This window comes from Ahaetulla prasina, chromosome 4 (genome assembly GCF_028640845.1).
Source record: "Ahaetulla prasina isolate Xishuangbanna chromosome 4, ASM2864084v1, whole genome shotgun sequence".
Taxonomy (NCBI): domain Eukaryota; kingdom Metazoa; phylum Chordata; class Lepidosauria; order Squamata; family Colubridae; genus Ahaetulla; species Ahaetulla prasina.
This window is the reverse complement of record NC_080542.1, coordinates 8,690,373-8,713,627: the sequence shown is the minus strand read 5'-3', so window position 1 is coordinate 8,713,627 and position 23,255 is coordinate 8,690,373. Positions and strand designations below refer to the sequence as shown.

The 23,255-nt window shown below is 37.0% G+C and overlaps 2 protein-coding genes across 2 annotated transcripts; both read left to right on the top strand.

Moving 5' to 3' along the window:
- The first annotated feature begins 526 nt into the window (after nt 1–526).
- LOC131197069 (vomeronasal type-2 receptor 26-like) lies at nt 527–7,672 on the top strand. The gene is made up of 4 exons (XM_058180692.1): nt 527–1,327; nt 2,179–2,406; nt 2,995–3,121; nt 6,774–7,672. The coding sequence occupies exons 1-4, from the start codon at nt 527–529 to the stop codon at nt 7,670–7,672; spliced, it is 2,055 nt and encodes a 684-aa protein (XP_058036675.1).
- Nucleotides 7,673–14,455: 6,783 nt separating this feature from the next.
- Nucleotides 14,456–21,722, top strand: LOC131197067 (vomeronasal type-2 receptor 26-like). The gene is made up of 5 exons (XM_058180684.1): nt 14,456–14,652; nt 14,973–15,264; nt 15,721–16,584; nt 20,563–20,689; nt 20,824–21,722. Exons 1-5 carry the CDS (start codon nt 14,456–14,458, stop codon nt 21,720–21,722), a joined length of 2,379 nt encoding a protein of 792 aa, XP_058036667.1.
- The last annotated feature ends 1,533 nt before the right edge of the window (nt 21,723–23,255 follow it).

Below are 23,255 nucleotides of genomic sequence, written 5' to 3'. Positions count from 1 at the left end.
CTTCAAGATTCCACAAGTAAGTTCTGAAGGGGTTGAGCAGAAAATTCTTAGTCTTATGATAGTTGTGGAATAATTAATGGACATCAAACATTAGGCTTGGGTTTCTGTTAAGATGTTCCGCATAGCTTAAGGTCTACTACCTGGCATTCTTTTCTGAAACTACAATGCCAGTTACAGGAAGTGAGTAAAAAGGATCAGTACCTGAGGGGAGATTTGAATGGCTTCTATTAAAACAATAGTCCTAGTACGTGTGCTTTAAATATTTTCACACAATGAAAACATCCTAAGAATAAAAGAGTTGGAAGGGACATTGGAGGTCTTCTAGTCCAAGAAATTTGTTACTATATTCTAAAAAGAATGCTAGCGGAAAAAATATTCTTTGGATATATTTTATATGAACAGAAGATAGGAAAGTTAAATGTAATCTAAAGACTCTAAAGAATACTACTCAATTTTCTTTTAGCTGACATATGGCTCATTAGCCCAAGAGGAATTTCAGACCAGTAAGCTCTCTTCACTTTATTTCATGGTCCCCAAAGAGGACCATCAGTACATTGGGATCATCCAATTGCTTCATCATTTCAAGTGGACGTGGATTGGGATATTTTCTTTTGATAATAACAATGGAGAAAATTTCTTACGGAAAATACAGCCCTTACTTTCAGAGAATGAAATCTGTTCAGCCTTTATAGAAAGGCTTCCTCAACAATTCCACTATGAAAGATTCTCAGAACTTTCTCAAATGATCTCCATTATTTCTCTTAATATGATGAATAGCAAAGCCAATGTGTTTCTTGTCTATGGAGAAGCCTGGATAATTACATGGCTAAGGTCTTTCACATTTATGGTCGACCCTGAAAGCAAGGAAACTGCATTATTAAGAAAGGTGTGGATCATGACTGCACAAATTGATTTTGTATTATCCGGCGTACAAATCAAATGGGATCTGGAGATATTCCATGGGGCTATTTCCTTCACTGTTCATTCAACAGCAGTTGTAGCTTTCAAGGAGTTTCTTCAGACCATAAATCCTCTTTCAGTCTGCAGAGATGGGTTTCGACAGGATTTTTGGGAACAAGCATTTGATTGTTCATTTCCAAAAACAGAGTTACAAGAAATGCAGAATAGAAAATGCACTAAGGAGATGAAGCTGGAGGATCTTCCTGCACCTATATTTGAAATGGAAATGAGTGGCCAAAGCTACAGTATCTACAATGCTGTTTATGCTGTGGCTCATGCTTTGCAGGCTCTACACATGTTGGGTTTCAATAGGGAGAAAACTATGATGGGTAAAAAGACTGATCTTCCAAATCTGCAGGCTTGGCAGGTATTCTCTTTGAATTGGACTCTTCTTTTATTTCAGTGAGCAGTTTGATGTAGAATTAGGTTTTGAACTCATTCTGGAAAGCCTTAATATTTTCTGCAAGTAGAATCAACTTAAGTATGAGAAAAACATAGAAATAGGGAAGAATGAATTGATGGAAGAATGAATTAATGCAAAAACGTGCCTTCAGAAATCCTGGGGGATACATAACTTGACATTTTAATAAAGTTATTGGAGAATCATTTGTCTAAATTGTTGTAGGATCTTCTCTTTGAGCAGGGTGGTGTACTAGAAAACCTCCAAAGTCCCTTCCAACTCTCTTGTGTTGTATAAAACAGATACAGAAAAACTGGTTTGTGTTCTTACGTTGTTATTCAGGTATTCTTCTATTCTGATCACCCAGAAGTGGCTATAAAAATCATGATTTAGGTATCAGTAGGAATTATTTAATAAATCACCAAGATTGCACAATAAGAGTTAGTTAAAATCATAATTTACATTATGTTTCATTGTCTCTTCCAAAAAGTAATCAATTCTCCAAGAACTTTGGTGTTGAACTCTCAGATTCCAAAATTTGGCTAAAAGAAATTAATCTGACTCTCTGATAAACTTGTAATTCCCAAAGCCTATTTTCATGGTTCTTCAGTTTATTGCTATACCTTTCCTCAAAATAATATCAAATAAATAATGGAGTGGACATGTACATTTCCATGCAATATTGATTATCAAATTTCTAAGCATACATATTTAATAATAATTATTGGAACATGAAGAATGAGTGAATGAAACTTGAAGATGTTGTTCTCTTCTTTACTATATTGCTTTCAACTGTCTATCTCATCTCTTTCAAGTAGCTCCATCCATTTTTTCAAGGCATTTCTTTCAACAATTCAGCTGGGGAGAGAGTGTTCCTGAATGAGAAAGGAGAAGCAACAGGGGGATTTGACATCACCAACTTGATCACATTTCCAAACAGATCCTTTCAGAGAGTTAGAGTTGGAAAGCTGGATCTAGAGGCTCCGACAAGGAAGGAATTATTCATTGATGAAGATGTAATTTATTGGAACCCAAATTTTAACCAGGTTTCGATTATTTTAAAAATTATTTATTTAAGAATTATTGTATCAAAAATGCTTAATCCATTATGTTCTGATATTGAACATAATCCCTTTAGAAATCTGATTTCTGGCTTTTTAAAATAAAGAGTGGCACATTCTTTTCAAATATTGCTGATGATCCAGCGCTCATCAAGTTGACAAAATGATATCACAATGCAAAAGCCATCTTTGCATATTTGCTTTGCATTTCCATTTGAAATCACAGGAGTGCCCATGTTTCCATGAGATTGTCGCCCTGTGCAATTATTTGCTCTCCTTCTTCTTCAAACAAGACCTTTTCTATATCATTGCGGTTTGTACATCTTTTTAAGTTTTATGAAATGAATAAATTCTGTATTTTTTTCTATGAGATTGTCACCAAGTGTTATTATTTGCTCAACCTGTCCTTCCAAAAGGAAATTTTGTACATCATTGTAATTTCTACTTTTTAAAATTCCTACATCTTTTTTATCTATCCTTTGGTAAATAAAAAATAATTTCCCTCCATAAAAGAGAAAAATTATGAACTCTGTTAAATATCACTGATTTCAGAATCTTTTATCTTATCACCAGGTTCCTCCACTTTCTCGATGCAATGACCCTTGTTTCCCTGGATCCTGGAAGAAAGGGATCGAGGGGGATCAGTTCTGCTGCTATGACTGTGTTCCATGCCCTGAAGGGAAGATTTCAAATCAAAATGGTAGGGTAGGAATTCTACCAAAATTCATTAGATTTAAGCAAACTTTAATCACTTACTTGGATGCATAAAATTAATAAGATGATTTTTCAATAATATGGAATACCAAGAAAGGAGAATATTTGCAGCTCAGGGTTGAAATGGGGAGTCCTTGGTACTCTCTGAGCTTGCCTGTTTTCTTGCAGATGTTTCATTAGCCTAACTAGGTAACATCATCTGTGTTAGAAAGGAGTGCTGTTTGCTGTCATTTGTCTGGTTATCTAGTATAAGGACTTTATTTAACCTAGTCCAAACATGCTTCCACAACCCAGAAAAAAAGAAAAAGGAAATGGGGCAACATATTCCAACAAAATGTATAAACACACAACTTTATCAAAAAGTCGCTGACCACTCAACCCAATATAGCACATCCAACACAAACTCTAAAAAGAATTACACTGCATTACATCAAGAAGATCTCCAAAGCAACAAACAGACTATACAACCACATGGAATCAGTGTAGTACACAAACCAATTAAAGCCCTTGAAAACAATCTAAGCAAACCAAAAGACAGAGCAACTCCAGAAGACAAAAACAGGAGTCGTGTAAAAATACAATGTAAGAACTGCAACAACTGCTAGGTAAGACAAACAGGCAGAAGACTGGCAGAATGCACCCATGAACACCAACTGGCAGTCAGAAGACATGAAGGGAAAATGGGACAATCCTAGACCAGGCCAAGTCCCAAAATGCCAGGGAATTTCTAGACACCTGGCACTCTGACAAATCAGCCATCAACAGACACATAGACATTAGCAACATCTACAGACTATGCAAAAGAGGCAGTCAATCAGACCAAAAGAGAACAAAAAGACTCCAGCACCTCTCCACCAGTAATCAGCACCCAGATCAGCACAGATTAACTCCAAGGTTAACTTCAGACCAACAATCAAGTAAAAAAATACCTCAATTAAGAAACTGCCAAAGAGCCATCAGTAAACAGCCCAACCAAAGACCCTTCTTAGATTGTCTCCATCCATATAGACAGACAAAGTCAAACTAGAGTCTTGGACTTTAAGAGAGCTAATTTCAATAAACTTAGAGAGAGCTTGAGAAGGATTCAATGGATGAGAATCCTCAGGGGGAAAACGACTCAAGAAGCTTCGGAAATTTTGAAAAGTGAGATTATAAAAGCACAGTCTAACACAATACCAATGAAGAAGAAAAATAATAGATCTCAAAAGAAACCAGCATGGATGCATAAAGAACTAACTGACAAATTGAAAGACAAAAAGGACAAATATAAAAAGTGGAAAGAGGGCAAATAACTAAGGCAGAATATCAGCAACAGCTGAGCCTGTAAAGATGAAGTGAGGAAAGCTAAGGCTCACAATGAACAAAGAATTAGCTGCTAACAAAAATTTCTTAACATGTTAAAAACAAGAAAAAGTCAAAACAATTGGCCCATTGCTGGGAGAAAGTGGCAAGAAGATGACAAGCAACAGGGAGAAAGCAGATCTACTTAACTCATATTTTGCATCTGTCTTTACACAAAAGGAAAACAATCAACCCATCAAAAACAGCACTACAAAAACAGATTAGAAACACAAGTTAAAATAGGAAGAAAATGGTAAGTGAACACCTGTCTACCCTAGACGAGTTCAAATCACCAGGACCGGATGGATTACACAAGGTTCTGAAGGAACTGAGATTTCAGAACCACTGAACTATATCTTTCAAAGATCCTGGAGCACAGGGAGCTGCCAGAGGACTGGAAAAGAGCTGATGTAGTTCCCATCTTCAAAAAGGAAAAAACAGATCCAGGAAACTACAGACCTATCAGCCTGACCTCAATACCGGGAAGATTCTGGAAAAGATAATCAAACGAATCAGAACACCTAGAAGCAAACAAAGTAATAACCAAAAGCCAACATGGGTTTGTCAAAAACAGATTAGAAACACAAGTTAAAATAGGAAGAAAATGGTAAGTGAACACCTGTCTACCCTAGACGAGTTCAAATCACCAGGACCGGATGGATTACACCCCAAGGTTCTGAAGGAACAGACGGATTTCAGAACCACTGAACTATATCTTTCAAAGATCCTGGAGCACAGGGGAGCTGCCAGAGGACTGGAAAAGAGCTGATGTAGTTCCCATCTTCAAAAAGGAAAAAACAGATCCAGGAAACTACAGACCTATCAGCCTGACCTCAATACCGGGGAAGATTCTGGAAAAGATAATCAAGCAACGAATCACCGAACACCTAGAAGCAAACAAAGTAATAACCAAAAGCCAACATGGGTTTGTCAAAAACAGATCATGCCAGACTAATCTTATCGCATTCTTTGACAAAATGACAAAATTAGTAGACCAGAGGAATGCTGTCGATATAATTTACTTGGACTTCAGTAAAGCATTTGATAAAGTAGACCATAACCTACTACTAGATAAAGTAGAAAATGTGGGTTAGACAGCACCACCACCAGATGGATTTGTAACTGGCTGACCAAGCACTCAACGTGTAGTCCTCAACGGAACTACATCCACATGGAGGAAGTATGCAGTGAGTACCCCAAGGCTCTGTTTTAGGCCCAGTACTCTTTAACATCTTCATCAATGACTTGGACGAGGGATAGATGGGAACTCATCAAATTTGCAGATGACACCAAGCTGGCAGGAATAGCCAACACTCCAGAAGATAGGCTCAAGTTACAGAAAGATCTTGACAGACTTGAACATTGGGTGCTATCTAACAAAATGAAATTCAACAGTGAAAAAGTAAGGTTCTACATTTAGGCCAAAAACAAAATGCAAGTATATGTGATACCTTGCTCAATAGTAGTACCTGTGAGAGGGATCTTGAGTCCTAGTGGATAACCATTTAGATATGAGCCAGCAGTGTGCAGCAGCTGCTAAAAGCCAACACAGTTCTGGGCTGCATAAACAGAGGATAGAATCAAGATCACGTGAAGTGTTAGTATCACTTTATAATGCCTTGGTAAGGCCACACTTGGAATATTGCATCCAGTTTTGGTCACGATGTAAAAAGATGTTGAGACTCTAGAAAGAGTGTAGAGAAGAGCAACAAAGATGATTAGGGACTGGAGGCTAAAACATATGAAGAATGGTTGCAGGAACTGGGTATGTCTAGTTTAATAAAAGAAGGACTAGGGAGAAATGATAGCTGTGTTCCAATATCTCAGGGGTTGCCACAAAGAAGAGGGAGTCGGCTGTTCTCCAAAGCACCTGAGGGTAGAACAAGAAGCAATGGGTGAAACTGATCAAAGAAAGAAGCAACTTAGAACTAAGGAGAAATTTCCTGACAGTTAGAACAATTAATAAGTGGAACGACTTGCCTGCAGAAGTTGTGAATGCTCCAACACTGGAAATTTTTAAGAAATGTTGGATAACCATCTGACTGAGATGGTGTAGGGTTTCCTGCCTGGGCAGGGGGTTGGACTAGAAGGCCTCCAAGGTCCCTTCCAACTCTGTTGTTATGTTATGTTATGTTAAAACACCAGGATATAAACTGACAGCAAGCAGATTTATTAATACTGTGATGGTATCTAGTTTTAATGGAACATCTGCAAGAGAACAAGGAAGTTTAGAGACCATTGGTACTCAATAATATGGAATGCCTAGATGAAAAAAATATCCGTGATTTTCCTTCCAGATATGGAAGATTGCTTTGAATGTCCAGAAGATCATTATCCAAATAAAGAAAAGAAAGGATGTATCCTGAAACTGCTGGTTTTTCTAACTTTTGAAGAAACCTTAGGAATTGGTTCAGCCTCAGCAGCTCTTTGTTTTTTCTTCTTAACATCTTGGGTACTTCAAACTTTTATTAAGTACAAGGATACTCCCATCGTCAAAGCCAACAACCGGTCCCTCACCTACACCCTGCTTGTCTCTCTTCTGCTCTGTTTCCTCTCCTCTTTGCTCTTCCTCAGCCAACCTGGAGAAGTCACCTGCCTTCTCCGACAATCAATGTTTGGCGTCACTTTCTCAGTGGCCATTTCTAGTGTACTGGCCAAAACCATCACTGTGGTTGTAGCTTTCATGGCCACTAAACCTGGTTCGCAGATGAGGAGATGGGTGGGGAAGAGATTGGCTTTTTCTATTGTCCTTTCATGCTCCATCATCCAAGTATTTATTTGTATTATTTGGTTGTCGACATCTCCCCCATACCCTGAATTGGACATGCACTCAATGTCTCAACAAATGGTTTTACAGTGCAATGAGGGTTCAACTTTCTTCTTCTACTGTGTCTTGGGCTACATGGGTATCTTGGCCATTGCCAGCTTTATGGTGGCTTTTCTTGCCCGTAAATTACCCGACAGCTTTAATGAAGCCAAGTTCATCACCTTCAGCATGTTGGCCTTTTGCAGTGTGTGGATCTCCTTCTTTCCAGCCTATCTGAGCACAAAAGGCAAAGCCACGGTAGCTGTGGAGGTCTTCTCCATCTTGGCCTCCAGCTCTGCATTACTGGGATGCATATTCCTCCCAAAATGCTACATCATTGTTTTGCGGCCTGACCTCAACCACAGGGACCAACTCACAAAGAGAAATTAGTACATCCTGCGATTTTTCTTTCTCATAGAAATTGTTGAAAAAAATGACTACAAAGACTATTATCTATACGAAACATAGAAGTGATAGGAACATAGAAATTTTTATTTCTGTGAAAGAAAGATTTGTGTATGATGTTTATGGTTATTAAGGTTTATTATGATTGCCCATTCTAAAACCTGTGCTCATGTTGCTTTATGTGCAACGTTTTCCAAGATTCTTTAACCTAATGCTTTCTCCTTTTCAAGATATCCATTGAATTTGATTTTTGTCACCTAGTTTTCTTATTCTCTGTTAGGATATTTTGGATATTTGCTCAAATGAAATCTAATATTTGTAGTGAGATTTCATGTTTTATATACTATGAATTCATAAAGCATTACATAAGTACAGTGAAAAATTGGTTTCCATTTGAAAAACATATAATTAATACAATATCATAGTATATGAACTTTGGATTTGTTAGTTTTCTTTTAAATTTAAAATGTATTGAGTTTGGGATTCTTGTAAGCTTAATTGCATTTTAGAAGAGGATGACCATTGTTTGAGTATAGTCCTACGAAGAGTCTTTAAGCAATAAATAAGATTATTTGAACCTTCTTGTGTGGAACTGTTTTTTTTCCCTGTCTGATATTAATTTCCACTCCTACGATTGTTTACTGGGGAGCAATGAGAAATACCAGAATGCCATCTGATCTAGAAGCAAGCAACACCATACCACAGTGGATGCTATACTGCACAATTTATGCAATCTGTTGCCTTTGACAATGCTCCAAATAATACAAAAGATGCAGAATTTAGTGTATCCAATATCTGTCCACTTCAAATCAAACCTGGCAGGAGCCATTTCTCATTTCTCAGTTGCCACACACTTGGAGGTGGGACGGAGGAAGGGGAGAGAGAGAGACTGGAATGCATTGCCAGACAAAGCACCGATCTTTCTCTTGGGAACCAAGGTCATCTCCACAGGTGTCAGATGAAGAAGGATGGTAGTGCCATAGGAGCCCGTCAATTCATTTAATTGGACAATGTGACCAGTATCACTTGGGGAGGGAATCATTTGCTATTTTAATTATACTGAAACACTGGAAAAATTTAGAGTTGGTCTTCCATTTAAGTGTGCCGATATGATGTACCCAATAAAGAATCTCTTTGAGGAAGATTGCAGCCTTGGAGTTCTGATTTGTTTAATTATTAACATGGATAGTATTCCTACAGCCAATCTACTACATTTCTGTTGAGGAATGGTATTTTAAAGATGCTTTTTCAAAGGGAAATAGGACTGGTTTTTTTTCTTGAGGAAGAAAGAATTTCACTTCTTATCCAAGAAGCTTCATTGGTTCTGGCAGGATGGTTGAGTTATGAAGGGGTCAGTTCTGACAGGGTGGCGGAAGGGTTGGCGGGATCAATTTTTCTTTGCAGTCATCTGGTCATAGCACTCTCCCTGAGAGCTCTTGAGGCCACCTGTATCAGAGTGCAAATGGCGGTTAGAATCTTCTTGGAACTGCTGAAGGGAAGTTCCATTCAAATTCCAATTTTTCACCATGTGTTGCTGCTCAAAGAAAAGCCTCTAAGCACTGTGTGTTCTCACCACCTCTCACAATGATTTTGGAGGGGAACCAGTGTATGAATAGAAATAAATTTTGGACTCTAGGTGAAGAAGCTTGTCATGCAACTTCAGAGAAAGAATCTGATATTATTTATTTATTTATTTATTTATTTATTTAAAGTATAAATAAGCATAAGCATAAAATAACTATACAATATATAAGCATATATATATATATCAATTGTAAGGGATTGTAAGGGATGTAAATTTAGGAAAGGATATGGAGGTTTTGAAAGACGTCAGGTGTCTACCTGGTGCTACTGCCAGCAGAGACAAGAGACGTATTCTTAAGATAGTCAAGAATGCCAGTAAGGATTCTGATGTTGATATTATACATTTGGCACAAATGATCTGTCCCAAAAGGATGCTTTCTGCAGAATGATTTCCAGAGCAGTATGAACTTAATAGCATAGGTTGTAGGCTTAACTTTTCAGAGGTTTTAAGTACATAAGGAACAGAAAAGCGTGGAGTTTAATGCTAAAGGAGTGTAAAAGGGAAGGCTTTGGTTTTATTAGTCATGATGTCTGCAACTGGTCCAATGAAAATAAAAGAGATGGATTGCATCCATCAAAGAAAGGGACTGAGTTATTAGCAATACATTCACAGATTTTCTGGATAAACATTTACTGACAGTGGGGACAGAGAATTAACTGATAAGAAAATTTCTGTCCCCAGCAATCAAAAAGGATCAGAATGTAACATAGATGTCTGTATGGGTAAGACTATCAACCATGCAAAAAACCAAGCATTTAAGTGAGTGCCATACCATGTGCACTAAACCAACAGGTGGCATGAAAGTAGGGCAGTCAACACAGGTTATGTAGACAGTAAACAGATCAATCCAAATGGACTCAAATGTCTATACACCAATGCACAGAGTATGAGGAATAAACAGGGTGAATTAGAACCAAGTAAATGAGGGTAGATATGATATTGTGCCATACGGAAACTTGTGGATGAAACTGACAAATGGAACATAACTAGAGGGATATAAATTATTTAAAGAAATAGACCAAATAAAAGAGGAGGAGTACCATATATAAGAAATAACTACATCTCTACAGAAATAGAGCACAACAATGATGAAAATCATCTTGAATGTATTTGGTCAATATAAAGGGTGAAAACGATATTGCCATAGGTCTATACTATAGGCCACCCAAACAGAGGAAGTAGATGAACTTTTGCTAGTCAGCTAACCAAGGTATGTAGGAAGCACATCACAGTAGTAATGGGGATTTTAACTTGACATCAACTGGGAAACAAACTCTGCACCAAGTGGAAGATCCAACAGGTTCCTAACAAACCTAGCAGACAACTTTGTTTCAAAAATAGAGAAGGCGATCATCAGCATTGGACTTAATTTTCCAACAGAGATGAAATGATAGAAGGTGTTGAAGCTACAGGAACCTTCAAGTGACCACGCAATATTGGAATTAAACAACAAATACAAGTAGTAGAACAAAGTCAAACTAGAGTCTTGGACTTTAAGAGCTAATTTCAATAAACTTAGAGAGATTGAGAAGGATTCAATGGATGAGAATCTCAGGGGAAAACAACTCAAGAAGCTTAAATTTTGAAAGTGAGATTATAAAAGCAGTCTAACACAATACCAATGAAGAAGAAAATAGTAGATCTAAAAGAAACCAGCATGGATGCATAAAGAACTATCTGACAAATTGAAAGACAAAAGGACAAATATAAAAATGGAAAGAGGGGCAAAACTAAGGCAGAATAGCAACAGCTGAGCCTGTAAAGATGAAGTGAGGAAAGCTATCACAATGAACAAAGGTTAAAAGTAAAAATAATAAAAAGCTTCTTCCAACATGTTAAAACAAGAAAAAAGTCAAACAATTGGCCCATTGCTGGGAGAAAGTGGCAAGAAGATGACAAGCAACAGGAGAAAGCAGATCTATTTAACTCATATTTTGCATCTGTCTTTACACAAAAGGAAAAACAATCCAACCTATCAAAACAGCACTACAAAAACAGATTAGAAACACAAGTTAAAATAGGGAAGAAAATGGTAAGTGAACACCTGTCTACCCTAGACTGTTCAAATCACCAGGACCGGATGGATTACACCCAAGGTTCTGAAGGAACAGACGTGATCTCAGAACCACTGAACTATATCTTCAAAGATCCTGAGCACAGGGAGCTGCCAGAGGACTGGAAAAGAGCTGATGTAGTTCCCATCTTCAAAAAGGAAAAAAACAGATCCAGGAAACTACAGACCTATCAGTCTGACCTCAATACTGAAGATTCTGGAAAAGATAATCAAGCAACGAATCACCGAACACCTAGAAGCAAACAAAGTAATAACGCCAACATGGGTTTGTCAAAACAGATCATGCCAGACTAATCTTATATTCTTTGAAAATGACAAAGTAGACCAGAGGAATGCTGTTGATATAATTTACTTGGACTTCAGTAAAGCATTTGATAAAGTAGACCATAACCTACTACTAGATAAAGTAGAAAAGTTAGACAGCACCACCACCAGATGGATTCGAACTTGACCAATGACTCAACGTGTAGTCCTCAATGGAACTACATCCACATGGAGGGAAGTATGCAGTGGAGTACCCCAAGGCTCTGTTTTAGGCCCAGTACTCTTCAACATCTTCATCAATGACTTGGACGAGGGGATAGATGCGGAACTCATCAAATTTGCAGATGACACCAAGCTGGCAGGAATAGCCAATACTCCAGAAGATAGGCTGGATCTTGACAGACTTGAACATTGGGTGCTATCTAACAAAATGAATTTCAACAGTGAAAAAAGTAAGGTTCTACATTTAGGCAAAAAAACCAAAATGCACAGGTACCATATATGTGGTACCTTGCTCAATAGTAGTAACTGTGAGAGGGAACTTGGAGTCCTAGTGGACAACCATTTAGATATGAGCCAGCAGTGCAGCAGCTGTTAAAAAGCCAACACAATTCTGGGCTGTAAACAGAGGATAGAATCAAGATCACAAGTGCTAGTACCACTTTATAATGCCTTGGTAAGGCCACACTTGGAATATTGCATCCAGTTTTGGTCAATGTAAAAAGATGTTGAGACTCTAGAAAGAGTGCAGAGAAGAGCAACAAAGATGATTAGGGACTGAGGATAAAACATATGAAGAACGTTGCAGGAACTGGGTATGTCTAGTTTAATAAAAGAAGGACTAGGGAGACATGATAGCAGTGTTCCAATATCTCAGGCCACAGAATGGGAGTCTCTGTTCTCCAAAGCACCTGAGGGTAGAACAAGAAGCAATGGGGAAACTGATCAAGGAGAAGCAACTTAGAACTAAGGAGAAATTTCCTGACAGTTAGAACAATTAATAAGTGGAAAACTTGCCTCAGAAGTTGTGAATGCTCCAACACTGGAAATTTTAAGAAAATGTTGATAACCATCTGACTGAGATGTAGTTTCCTGCCTGCAGGTTGGACCAGAAGGCCTAAGGTCCCTTCCAACTCTGATGTTGTTATATGTTATATTGAGTATGTAACAACTATCACAATATTCTGGAACAATTTGGATTGACATCCTGACTTTGACCTGCCATGTTGAAACGCTATTTTTCTCAGGACTGCATAGAATTTTAGATTTAATTATTATATTTTTGGGTTTTAATTTTAACAATATGGTTTTAATGTATCATTTGGCCAATAAGTTTTAATTTATTGTTTTATTGTATTTGTTTATTATTGTTTTATTTACAATTAACCCTGAGTCCTTGGGAGAAGAAGGTATAAATAAATTTTATTAATTATAAAAATAAAATAAATAAATAAATAAATAAATTTTATTAATTATTATTATTATTATTATTATTACAAAAGAAACAATAGAACAGGAACTTAGGCAACTCTTACATGCTTACAGACCTCTTAGAAATAGGTCAGTAGACAATTTTGGTTAATTTTGGGGATTTTGAGAAGAGACCACAGAGTCAGAAGTATTCCTTTTCATTGAGATTTCTCTGTAATTTCTATCTTTAAACAAACTAATTTGGTCTAGTGGTATGGCACTTGACTAGGATGCAAGAGACTATGAGTTCAAGTCCTATGAAAGTCAACTTCACATGATAGTCCTGTTCTACCCAAACAATCACATTGTTTCACAAGAAAATAGGAGGAGGATGGTGTGCACACTTGATGGCATAGTTTGGTTCTCCAACACAATAATACACGGCAGTGTCAGCAGCTGACAAGGAGCTCAACTAACGGGTAAACTCATTCTTAGAGTGGTCTGAAGCAATGGTGGTGTGGCTTTGAAGAGAAAATGAAAACCATTGGCGTCCATCTTACAGGTAGGTTTTGGCTATCTATTCTTTCCCTGGAGGCTGATGGACCAAATCTAACCATAGTTACTATCAGTGAGGGAGACACAGGTAACTTCTTAGAGCAAATATAGAGCAAATTGAGATTTTGCCCTGGTCTTACAATTCCCGCCCCTGATGAAACAAGTTGTACGTCAGAAAGAAGTAAGAGAAATAAAAATTAGAATTCACGTACGCCAGGGGGAAAAAAAATCATATTGTTGCTTCCTCTACAATTATGTACTCACGTTTTGACACGGCTATCAGAGAAAAGAACAACAGCAAGAATTTCATCGTTTATTATTAAATGAATTTCGGTACTGCAAATTCCCCTCTGTACATTGTATTAGCAACTGTGCATTTAAAAAAAGACATTTAAACTTTCGGCACTTACTATTCCATCAGAAACAAAGTATTTATATCCTATGGGAATCACCGTATTTTCTTCACTAGGCAAAAACTTCAAAGACTGCAGAGAAGGCTATTTCGATTCAACAACAATCAACATATCTTGAATCCCAGGGGATTTTCACAAGGATAAAAATGGCTGTTTGTCAGACTTCTTGCTACAGGTATCCTCCCTCTGTTCTCCTCTGCCAGAATATCTCTTCAAACACTGATACTATTCAAGCACTAATTTCTACTCTCAAAGATCTTCAAATAGGGAATGGTGGATTTTGTGATTAGGTCCACTCTCAGATATAAACCTTGAATTAATCCCTGGGTTAACCATTGAAATCATACAAACTTCCCTCCAGGGTAGGAGAGGAGAGGATGCAAGAGAGACATTTCCAAAAATGAAGATGTTAGATATAAACCTGGAATGAATTGCAATGAAAGACACAGACATTTTCAAGAGTGAAGATGTTGTTCCTTGTAGTGTTTCTGGTGAAGAAAGTAGTGACTCTGAGCTGCCCTGCAAGTGATGCTTTCCTTGTCCCACATGAGTGGTACCAACCTGGGGACTTCGTCATTGGTGGGATGATGTCCCATATCGTTTACAACCTTTTTCAAATTAGTTTTAAGGAACCTCCTTGTATAACAACTTATGACATACCGGAGTAAGGATTCTTTCTTTCCTTTTCTAATGTTACTCAATTTCCCCAAAATTCCTTAGTAGAGTGAAAGGATCTCAGTATAAATTGAGGTTTTATATCTAATCCAAGTCTATCTTTCAAATGCTTTTAATTATGGAATAAATCTTTTTCTTTATTTTATGGCGAAGTATTTGTTATATAATGTATGAAGGTTTGGTGAAAATCTATTCTGAAGAACATTTAGTAAGCTTAAGATAATGTTTGCTATTTCATATAGAAATGTTGCCACTTTATGAGAATTTGCCAATTTCCTTTTTCAACTGCGGTATTTAAATCATTTGCAGTGTAATAATCAAATTCTACCAGCACATCCTTGCCTTGGCTTTTGCTGTGAAGGAGATCAATGAGGACTCCCAGATCTTACCTAATGTTACTCTTGGGTTCCACATCTATGACAGTTACTACAATTCAAGGATGACTTATCGCACCACCCTGGACCTGCTTTTCAAATCGCAGGAATTTATCCCTAACTACAAATGTGATAGCCAGAAGAATCTCATGGCTATCATTGGGGGACTGGATTTTGTCACATCATCTTATATAGCTGAAATTACAGGATTCTTCAAGATTCCACAGGTAAGTTCTGAAGAGGTTGAGCAGAAAATTCTTAGTCTTATGGCTGTTATGGAATAATTAATGGACATCAAACATTAGGCTTAGGTTTCTGTTAGGATGTTCTGCATAGTTTATGGTCTACTATTTGGCATTCTTTTCTTAAATGACTATGCCTGTTACAGGAAGTGAGTGACAAGGATCAATACCCGAGGGAAGATTTGAATGGCTTCTATTAAAGCAATAGTCCTGGCGTGTGCTTTAAATATTTTCACACAAGGAGAACATCATAAGAATAAAAGAATTGGAAGGGACATTGGAAGTCTTCTAGTCCAAGAAATTTTTTAAATTTATGTAATGTAAAATCTTAAAAGAATGCTAGTGGAAAAATGTTCCTTGGATATATTTTATATGAACAGAAGATAGGAAAATTAAATGTAATCTAAAGACTCTAAAGAATACTACTCAATTTTCTTTTAGCTGATGTATGGCTCATTAGCCCAAGAGGAATTTCAGACCAGTAAACTCTCTTCACTTTATTTCATGGTCCCCAAAGAGGACCATCAGTACATTGGAATCATCCAACTGCTTCATCATTTCAAGTGGACGTGGATTGGGATATTTTCTTTTGATAATAACAATGGAGAAAATTTCTTACAGAAAATGCAGCCCTTATTTTCAGAGAATGGAATCTGTTCAGCGTTTATAGAAAGGATTCCTCAACAACTCCACTTGGAAAGATTACCGGAATTTTATCAAACAATCTCCATTATTTCCATTAATATGATAAATAGCAAAGCCAATGTGTTTCTTGTCTATGGAGAAGCCTGGATAATTATATGGCTAAGATTAGCAACATTTCTAGTAGATCCTGGAAGCAAGGAAATTGCATTATTAAGAAAGGTGTGGATCATGACTGCACAGATTGATTTTGTATTATTAGGCACTCTAATCATGTTGGATGTGAAGATGTACAATGGGGCCATTTCCTTCACTGTTCACTCAACAGCAGTTGTAGGTTTCAAGGAGTTTCTTCAGACCATAAATCCTCTTTCAGACTACAGAGATGGGTTTCGGCAGAATGTTTGGGAGCAATCATTTGATTGTTCCTTTCCAAAAGCAGAGTTACCAGATATACACAGTAGGAAATGCACTGGGGAGATGAAGCTGGAGGATCTTCCTGCTCCTATATTTGAAATGGAAATGACTGGCCAAAGCTACAATGTCTACAATGCTGTTTATGCTGTGGCTCATGCTTTGCAGGCTCTACACATGTTGGGTTTCAATAGGAAGAAAACTATGATGGGTAAAAAGACTGATCTTCCACATCTGCAGGTTTCGCAGGTATTCTCTCTCTCTCTCTTTTTTTGGAATTTTTTTTTTAAACATACAAACATAAAAGCATCTTCCATTCAGATACAACCTGTCAGTGGGTGAGTTACCCACAGTTACATATCATTAATTTATTGAATCTTACATTTTATCATCCATTCAGATATTTTAATCTATTCATCCTTAGATTATTTTATTCTCTGATTTAATATAAGTTATTCTGGGTCAATATTGTATCTTATTACCCCATTTATTCCATCATCTTAAAACCATTATATCGGTCAATAATTCTTGCCTTGTTAAAAGCTCCAATCTTCTTTATCATATTTTCCCTTCTAACCATTGATAAAATAAATCCCATATCTTATAATATTGCTTATCTTCCTGTTCTCTAATTTCAAACATCAATTTACTCATTTCTGCACATTCCATTATTTTCTTAATAATTTCATCTTGCAAGATATTCTCTTTGAATTGGACTCTTCTTTTATCTCAGTGAGCACTTTGATATAAAATTATTTTTTGAACCCAATGTGGAAAGTCTTAATATTTTCTGCATGTAGAATCAAAAGTATGAGAGAAACATAGAAATAGGGAAGAATTGATAGAACAATGAATTAATGCAAAAACTTGCCTTTGCTACATAACTGGAGATTTTAATGAAGTTATTGGAGAGTCATTTGTCTAAATAGTATTAGAGTCTTCTCCTTGAGCAGGGTGGTGTATTAGAAGACCTCCAAGGTCCCGTTGAATATTGAGTTGTATAAAACAGATACAGAAGAACCGGTTCATGTTCTTATTTTGTTATTCACATATTCTTCTATTCTGATCACTCAGAAGCTGCTATAAAAATCATGATTTAGGTATCAGTAGGAGTTATTTAATAAATCATCATAGATTGTACAATAAGAGTTACTCAAAATGATAATTTACATTATGTTTCATTGTGTCTTCCAAAAAATAATCAATTCTCCAAGAACTTTTGTCTAGCTCATGAACTTTTCATGAGTGACAGGCTGAGCTTTCTGTCTCTATCAGAGATTTAGGGGTTTGAAGTATTCGTCCTTCTTAAATGTGGCATGCATAGTTCGAAACAACTCTTTGTTTGCTATAGTCTCTGCTTCTGATTTATCTATCAAAGAATGCTTAAGTCTCAGCTTCTTAAATCTGGCTAAAAGAAATTAATCGAACTCTCAAATAGCTTTGTACCAGTGAGGAAAGATTCGATATGATTTATCTTGAATTAGTTGTTTAAGTAGTGGACGTAAAACATAATTGAAAGACCTGACGTAATTCAAAAGCCTATTTTCATTGTGCTTCAGTTTATTCCTACCTTACCTTAAAATAATATCAAATAAATAATGGAGTGGACATGTACATTTCCATGCAATATTGATGATCAAATTTCTAAGTATACATATTTAATAATAGTTATTGGAATATGAAGAATGAGAGAAACTTGAATAAATTGTTCTCTTCTTTACTATATTGCTTTCAATTGCCTCTCTCTTCTCTTTCAAGTAGCTCCATTCATTTCTTCAAGGAATTTCTTTCAACAATTCAGCTGGGGAAAAAGTATTCCTGAATGAGAAAGGAGAAGCAACAGGTGGATTTGACATCACCAACTTGATCACTTTTCCAAACAGATCCTTTCAAAGAGTTAAAGTTGGAAAGCTGGATTTAGAGGCTCCGAAAGGGAAGGAATTATTCATTGATGAAGATGTGATTGTATGGAACCCATTTTTTAACCAGGTTTCAAATTATTGCATCAAACACTCTTTAATCCATTATGTTCCACATTTAATATAATCCCACTAGAAAGCTGATGTTTTTTAAAAAAATAAACAGTGGCACATTATTTTCAAATATTAATTTTATTGAAAAATAAATAATAAAAATCTTTTTTTTTAAAGATTACCATCCTTTGCTCCTCCCCTACTATTTTCTGTATGTCTTCTCCCAAAGTTACAGCCCCAATTTCAAATTGTGTTTGTTTTACTTCCTTCTCCCTTTTTTTAACCATTTCCACTTCTCCTCCCACCTTAACTTCTAAATCTGGTAAACTTCCAGCCTTCAATACCTCAACATAAAAAGCTCTTGCTTTGGTAACTACATTAAGACAATACTTCCCTCCCATATAGTTTACTGTTAGTCCGGCTGGTACATTCCATCTATAGCATACCTGGAGGTTTTTAAGCTCCTTTACCAAAAAAGCAGATTCTTTTCTGTCCCTCAATATTTTGGAAGGAATTTCTTTCAACACCAAAACCTCTTGACCTAATATTTGAATTTTACCTTTATAGGAGGCTTGCGAGATTTCACTCCTAATCTTCCTAGATGTAAAATAAATCACTATATCCCTTGGCAGCTGTCTCTGCCTTGCCACCCATGAGTTGACACGGTAAATTTTCTCAGTTTGATTTCAAGATCCACTGATATCAATGCAATCACCTGTGAAAAGGCTTCTGCAAATATCTTTTTTAGATTCTCTTGTTTATTTTCTTTTAGACCTCTCACCCTCAATGAAGATTCCATTGTTTTATATTGTAATAAAATCAGTTCTTCATCTGCTTTCACCACCTTAATCCGAAGCTCCGCTATTTGACTTTTTAAATTCAAATTAATTTGATCAATGTCATGCACTTTTCCATCCAGCTTTTGTATAAAATCAATCATAGTCATAAAGGCTGACTTCACTTCTTCTTGTAAATCTTCATTCTCAGCTGTAGCAGAATTTTTAATTTCCAATAATTTCTCCTCAATTTCCTTAAGTTTTTTGTCTCAAGCAGAAATTTGAGCCTTCAGAAATTCTTTCAACTCCTCTTGTAGTTTGTGTATTTGAACTAGCGAGGCAGTCCCTTAGAATCAGCAGGCTGTATTTGTTTAAAACCCATCTTACTGTAACTTTATAAATTGCAACAAAGTCAAATCTTTTCAAGCCATTTATTTGAAATGGGTAAATCAGTTCTATAGACCTTCGGCTTTTCTTTTTAAGATTTTTTCACTTAGATATAAAATCCATCAAATTTAAGCAAAGTTAATAAGGTGCTAATGATGTTAACAAAGACTTCCTTAAGTTTCGTTTTCATGCCTCATTAACCAAATCTGCCATTTTCCTTCTTCTCAAATACCTTTCAAAGATCGAGATGAGGTCTAAAACAAACATCCACCCTGCCTCTTGCCTCCACTCCATCTGCTTAAAGTAATTAGAATATCTTCATCTGGATAGCAGAGATGGTCGCGAGTGCTTTGTTCTGTCAAAAATGCAGAAGCTTCCCAAATCTGGAGCATTTGTCAGATTTAAACAGGGAGCTCTCACCTTTCGAGCCCCAGGAGTTATTCCTGGAGCTCTTAGGGAGCTCTACCCCCACCCGGTTGCTCACCTTTCCCTCTTCTCCCAAGGGAAGGGTTTTCAAGCTGTCAAATAGCTGATTTACGCTGTCTGAGAGGCTTTAACAGAATCACAGGGGCAGCGGACCAAAAGGGCCATCTCCAACACATGCGGAGCCACCGGAAATCTATTATTTTCAAATGTTGTTGATGATCCAGCACTCATCAATTTGACAAAATGATACCGCAATACAAAAGCCATGTTTACATATTTGGTTTGAATTCCATTTGAAGTCACAGGACTGGCCATGTTTCCATGAGATTATTGCCCTGTGCAATTATTTGCTGTCCTTCTTCTTCAAACAGGACCATCATTGCGGTTTCTACATCTTTTTAAGTTGTTAATGAAATTGATAAATTCAATAATCTTTTGGGAAGTAAAAAATAATTTCCCTATATAAAGGATAATTTTTAATTAGATTTTTAACTTTGTTATGATATTTTAAATGGTTTTGGATTATGGTCGTTTTACTTGCTCTACACCGCCCTGAGTCTTCAGAGAATAGCGGTATAAAAATGCAAATAAATAAATAAATAAATAAATAAATACAAACAGTTTTAAATATCTCCCCTTTCAAAACCTTTTATGATTATCACCAGGTTCCTCCACTTTCTCGATGCAATGACCCTTGTTTACCTGGATCCTGGAAGAAGGGGATTGAGGGGGATCAGTTCTGCTGCTATGACTGTGTTCCATGCCCAGAAGGGAAGATTTCAAATCAAAATGGTAGGCTAGGAATTCTACCATTTTTCCTTAGACTTAAGCAAACTTTAATAAATTACTTAATGCATAAAATTAATAAACTGATTTTCAGTATTATGGAATGCATAGGTGAAAAGACTCCTTGACTTTTCTTATAGATATGGAAGATTGCTTTGAATGTTCAGAAGATCATTATCCAAATCAAGAAAAGAAAGGATGTATCCTGAAACTGCTGATCTTTCTAACTTTTGAAGAAACTTTAGGAATGAGTTTATCCTCAGCAGCTCTTTGTTTCTTCTTCTTGACATCTTGGATACTTGGAACATTTATCAAGTACAGGGACACGCCTATTGTCAAAGCCAACAACCGGTCCCTCACCTATACCCTCCTTGTCTCTCTTCTGCTTTGTTTTCTCTCCTCTTTCTTCTTCCTCAGCCAACCTGGAAAAGTGACCTGCCTTCTCCGACAATCAATATATGGTATCACTTTCTCAGTGGCCATTTCTAGCTTGCTGGCCAAAACCATCACTGTGGTTGTGGCTTTCATGGCCATTAAACCAGGATCACAGATAAGGAAATGGGTGGGGAAAAGATTGGCCTTTTCTATTGTCTTTTCATGCTGCATCATTGAAGTATGGATTTGTATTCTTTGGTTGTCAACATCTCCCCCATTCCCTGAGTTGGACATGCACTCAGAACTCCAAGAAATGATTTTACAATGCAATGAGGGGTCAGCTTTCTTCTTCTACTGTGTCTTGGGCTATATGGGTATCTTGGCCACTGCCAGCTTTATTGTGGCTTTCTTTGCCCGTAAATTACCTGACAGCTTTAATGAAGCCAAGTTCATCACCTTCAGCATGTTGGCCTTTTGCAGTGTGTGGCTCTCCTTCTTTCCAGCCTATCTGAGCACAAAAGGCAAAGCCATGGTAGCTGTGGAGGTCTTCTCCATCTTGGCCTCCGGTGCTGCATTACTGGGATGCATATTCCTCCCAAAATGCTACATCATTGTTTTGAGGCCTGACCTCAACCACAGGGAGCAACTCAGAAAGAGAAATTAGTACATCATGTGATCTTTCTGGTTCAGAGAAATTGTTGAAAACAAAAATAGAAGGAATGCTGTCTATAAGAAAAATATACAAAATTATAGGAACAGCTTTTATTTATTTATTAATTTAGTTTTCAAAGAATGGATTGAGTATGATATTTATGATTATTAAGATTTATTATGATTGTCCATTCCAAAAGACATGTTGATGTTGCTTTCTTATCACCATTTTCCAAGATTCTTTAATCCTTTCTCTTTTCAACACATCCATTGAACTTGATTTTGTTAATGTAGCTTTCTTGTTCCCTATAAGGATATTTCAGATATTGGCTCAAATAATGTTCAGTGTTCGCAGACTGATGTTCAAAAGTTTTATAATATCAATCCCTAAAGTGTTGGATAAGGTAAAGGTTCCCCTCGCACATATGTGCTAGTCGTTCCCGACTCTAGGGGGCGGTGCTTATATCTGTTTCAAAGCCGAAGAGCCAGTGCTGTCTGAAGACGTCTCCATGATCATGTGGCTGGCATGACTAAATGCCAAAAGCACACAGAACGCTGTTACCTTCCCACCAAAGGTGGTCCCTATTTTTCTACTTGCATTTTTACGTGCTTTCGAACTGCAAGGTTGGCAGAAGCTGGGACAAGTAACAGGAGCTAACGTGGCACTAGGGATTCAAACCACTGAACTGCCAACCTTTCAATCGTCAAGCTCAGCATCTTAGCCACTGAGCCACCGTGTCCCTTAAAGTGTTGGATAAATACAGTAAAAAGCTGATTACCCTTTTATGAACATATATTTAACACAGTGTCATAGGATATCAATTTTGCATTACTCAGGTTTTCTCAACATGTAAAATGTATTGAGCTTGTAAATCCCATACATTTTACTGTATTTTTTTAAGGCTTTCTTGCTGGGTCATAACTATTCACTCCCTACCCATAAATCTATTTCCATTGCAACCTGTTATCAGATATTCATAATATGAGAAAGTTAGTGAAATGAAATAAAATGGATTCCTCCTTCTCATTCATTCTTTTCTCACATGCAGAAATTAGTACCCCATGTAATTTTACTTTGTAGGAGAGGTTGCTGACAAAAATGAATAGAAAGATTGCTTGTTGTCTATAATGAATGAAAATATATTTATTGACTTTAAAAAGACCAGAACTATCGCCCAAACTGAACACTTTAACAACAGAATAATCAGAGAAGCCATCGAGATAGAAAAATGCCCACACAGCATGAACAAACGAGAGGATACCTCCTGCCTACCAGCCATTTGGAAACCCACCCTTATTGACAAACGAGTCCCTAACACGAGGAATGACACCAGACCCACACTCACAAGGTCTACACAGTATGTCACCACCACACATCTACCCAGAAAGCAGACCCAAACCCACACTGATCATGAAGCATGACCAAGGACCAGAAGCCAGACCGCAGCTGCAACATTAGCCATTTCAAACCCCTCCAATCCATACATGCAGCAGACTGACACCCACTATGAAGATGTAGCACCACCACAAAGCCAAACAACAGCTA

Bases quoted from the DNA above. Each gene is read 5' to 3' on its own strand.
- LOC131197069 (XM_058180692.1), top strand. From the start codon at position 527: ATGGTCCCCAAAGAGGACCATCAGTACATTGGGATCATCCAATTGCTT. The intron at 2,407-2,994 runs GTTTCGATTATT...TCTTATCACCAG, and splicing joins GGAACCCAAATTTTAACCAG to GTTCCTCCACTTTCTCGATG. The intron at 3,122-6,773 runs GTAGGGTAGGAA...TTTTCCTTCCAG, and splicing joins GAAGATTTCAAATCAAAATG to ATATGGAAGATTGCTTTGAA.
- LOC131197067 (XM_058180684.1), top strand. From the start codon at position 14,456: ATGTTGTTCCTTGTAGTGTTTCTGGTGAAGAAAGTAGTGACTCTGAGC. The intron at 14,653-14,972 runs GTAAGGATTCTT...AATCATTTGCAG, and splicing joins ACAACTTATGACATACCGGA to TGTAATAATCAAATTCTACC. The intron at 20,690-20,823 runs GTAGGCTAGGAA...CTTTTCTTATAG, and splicing joins GAAGATTTCAAATCAAAATG to ATATGGAAGATTGCTTTGAA.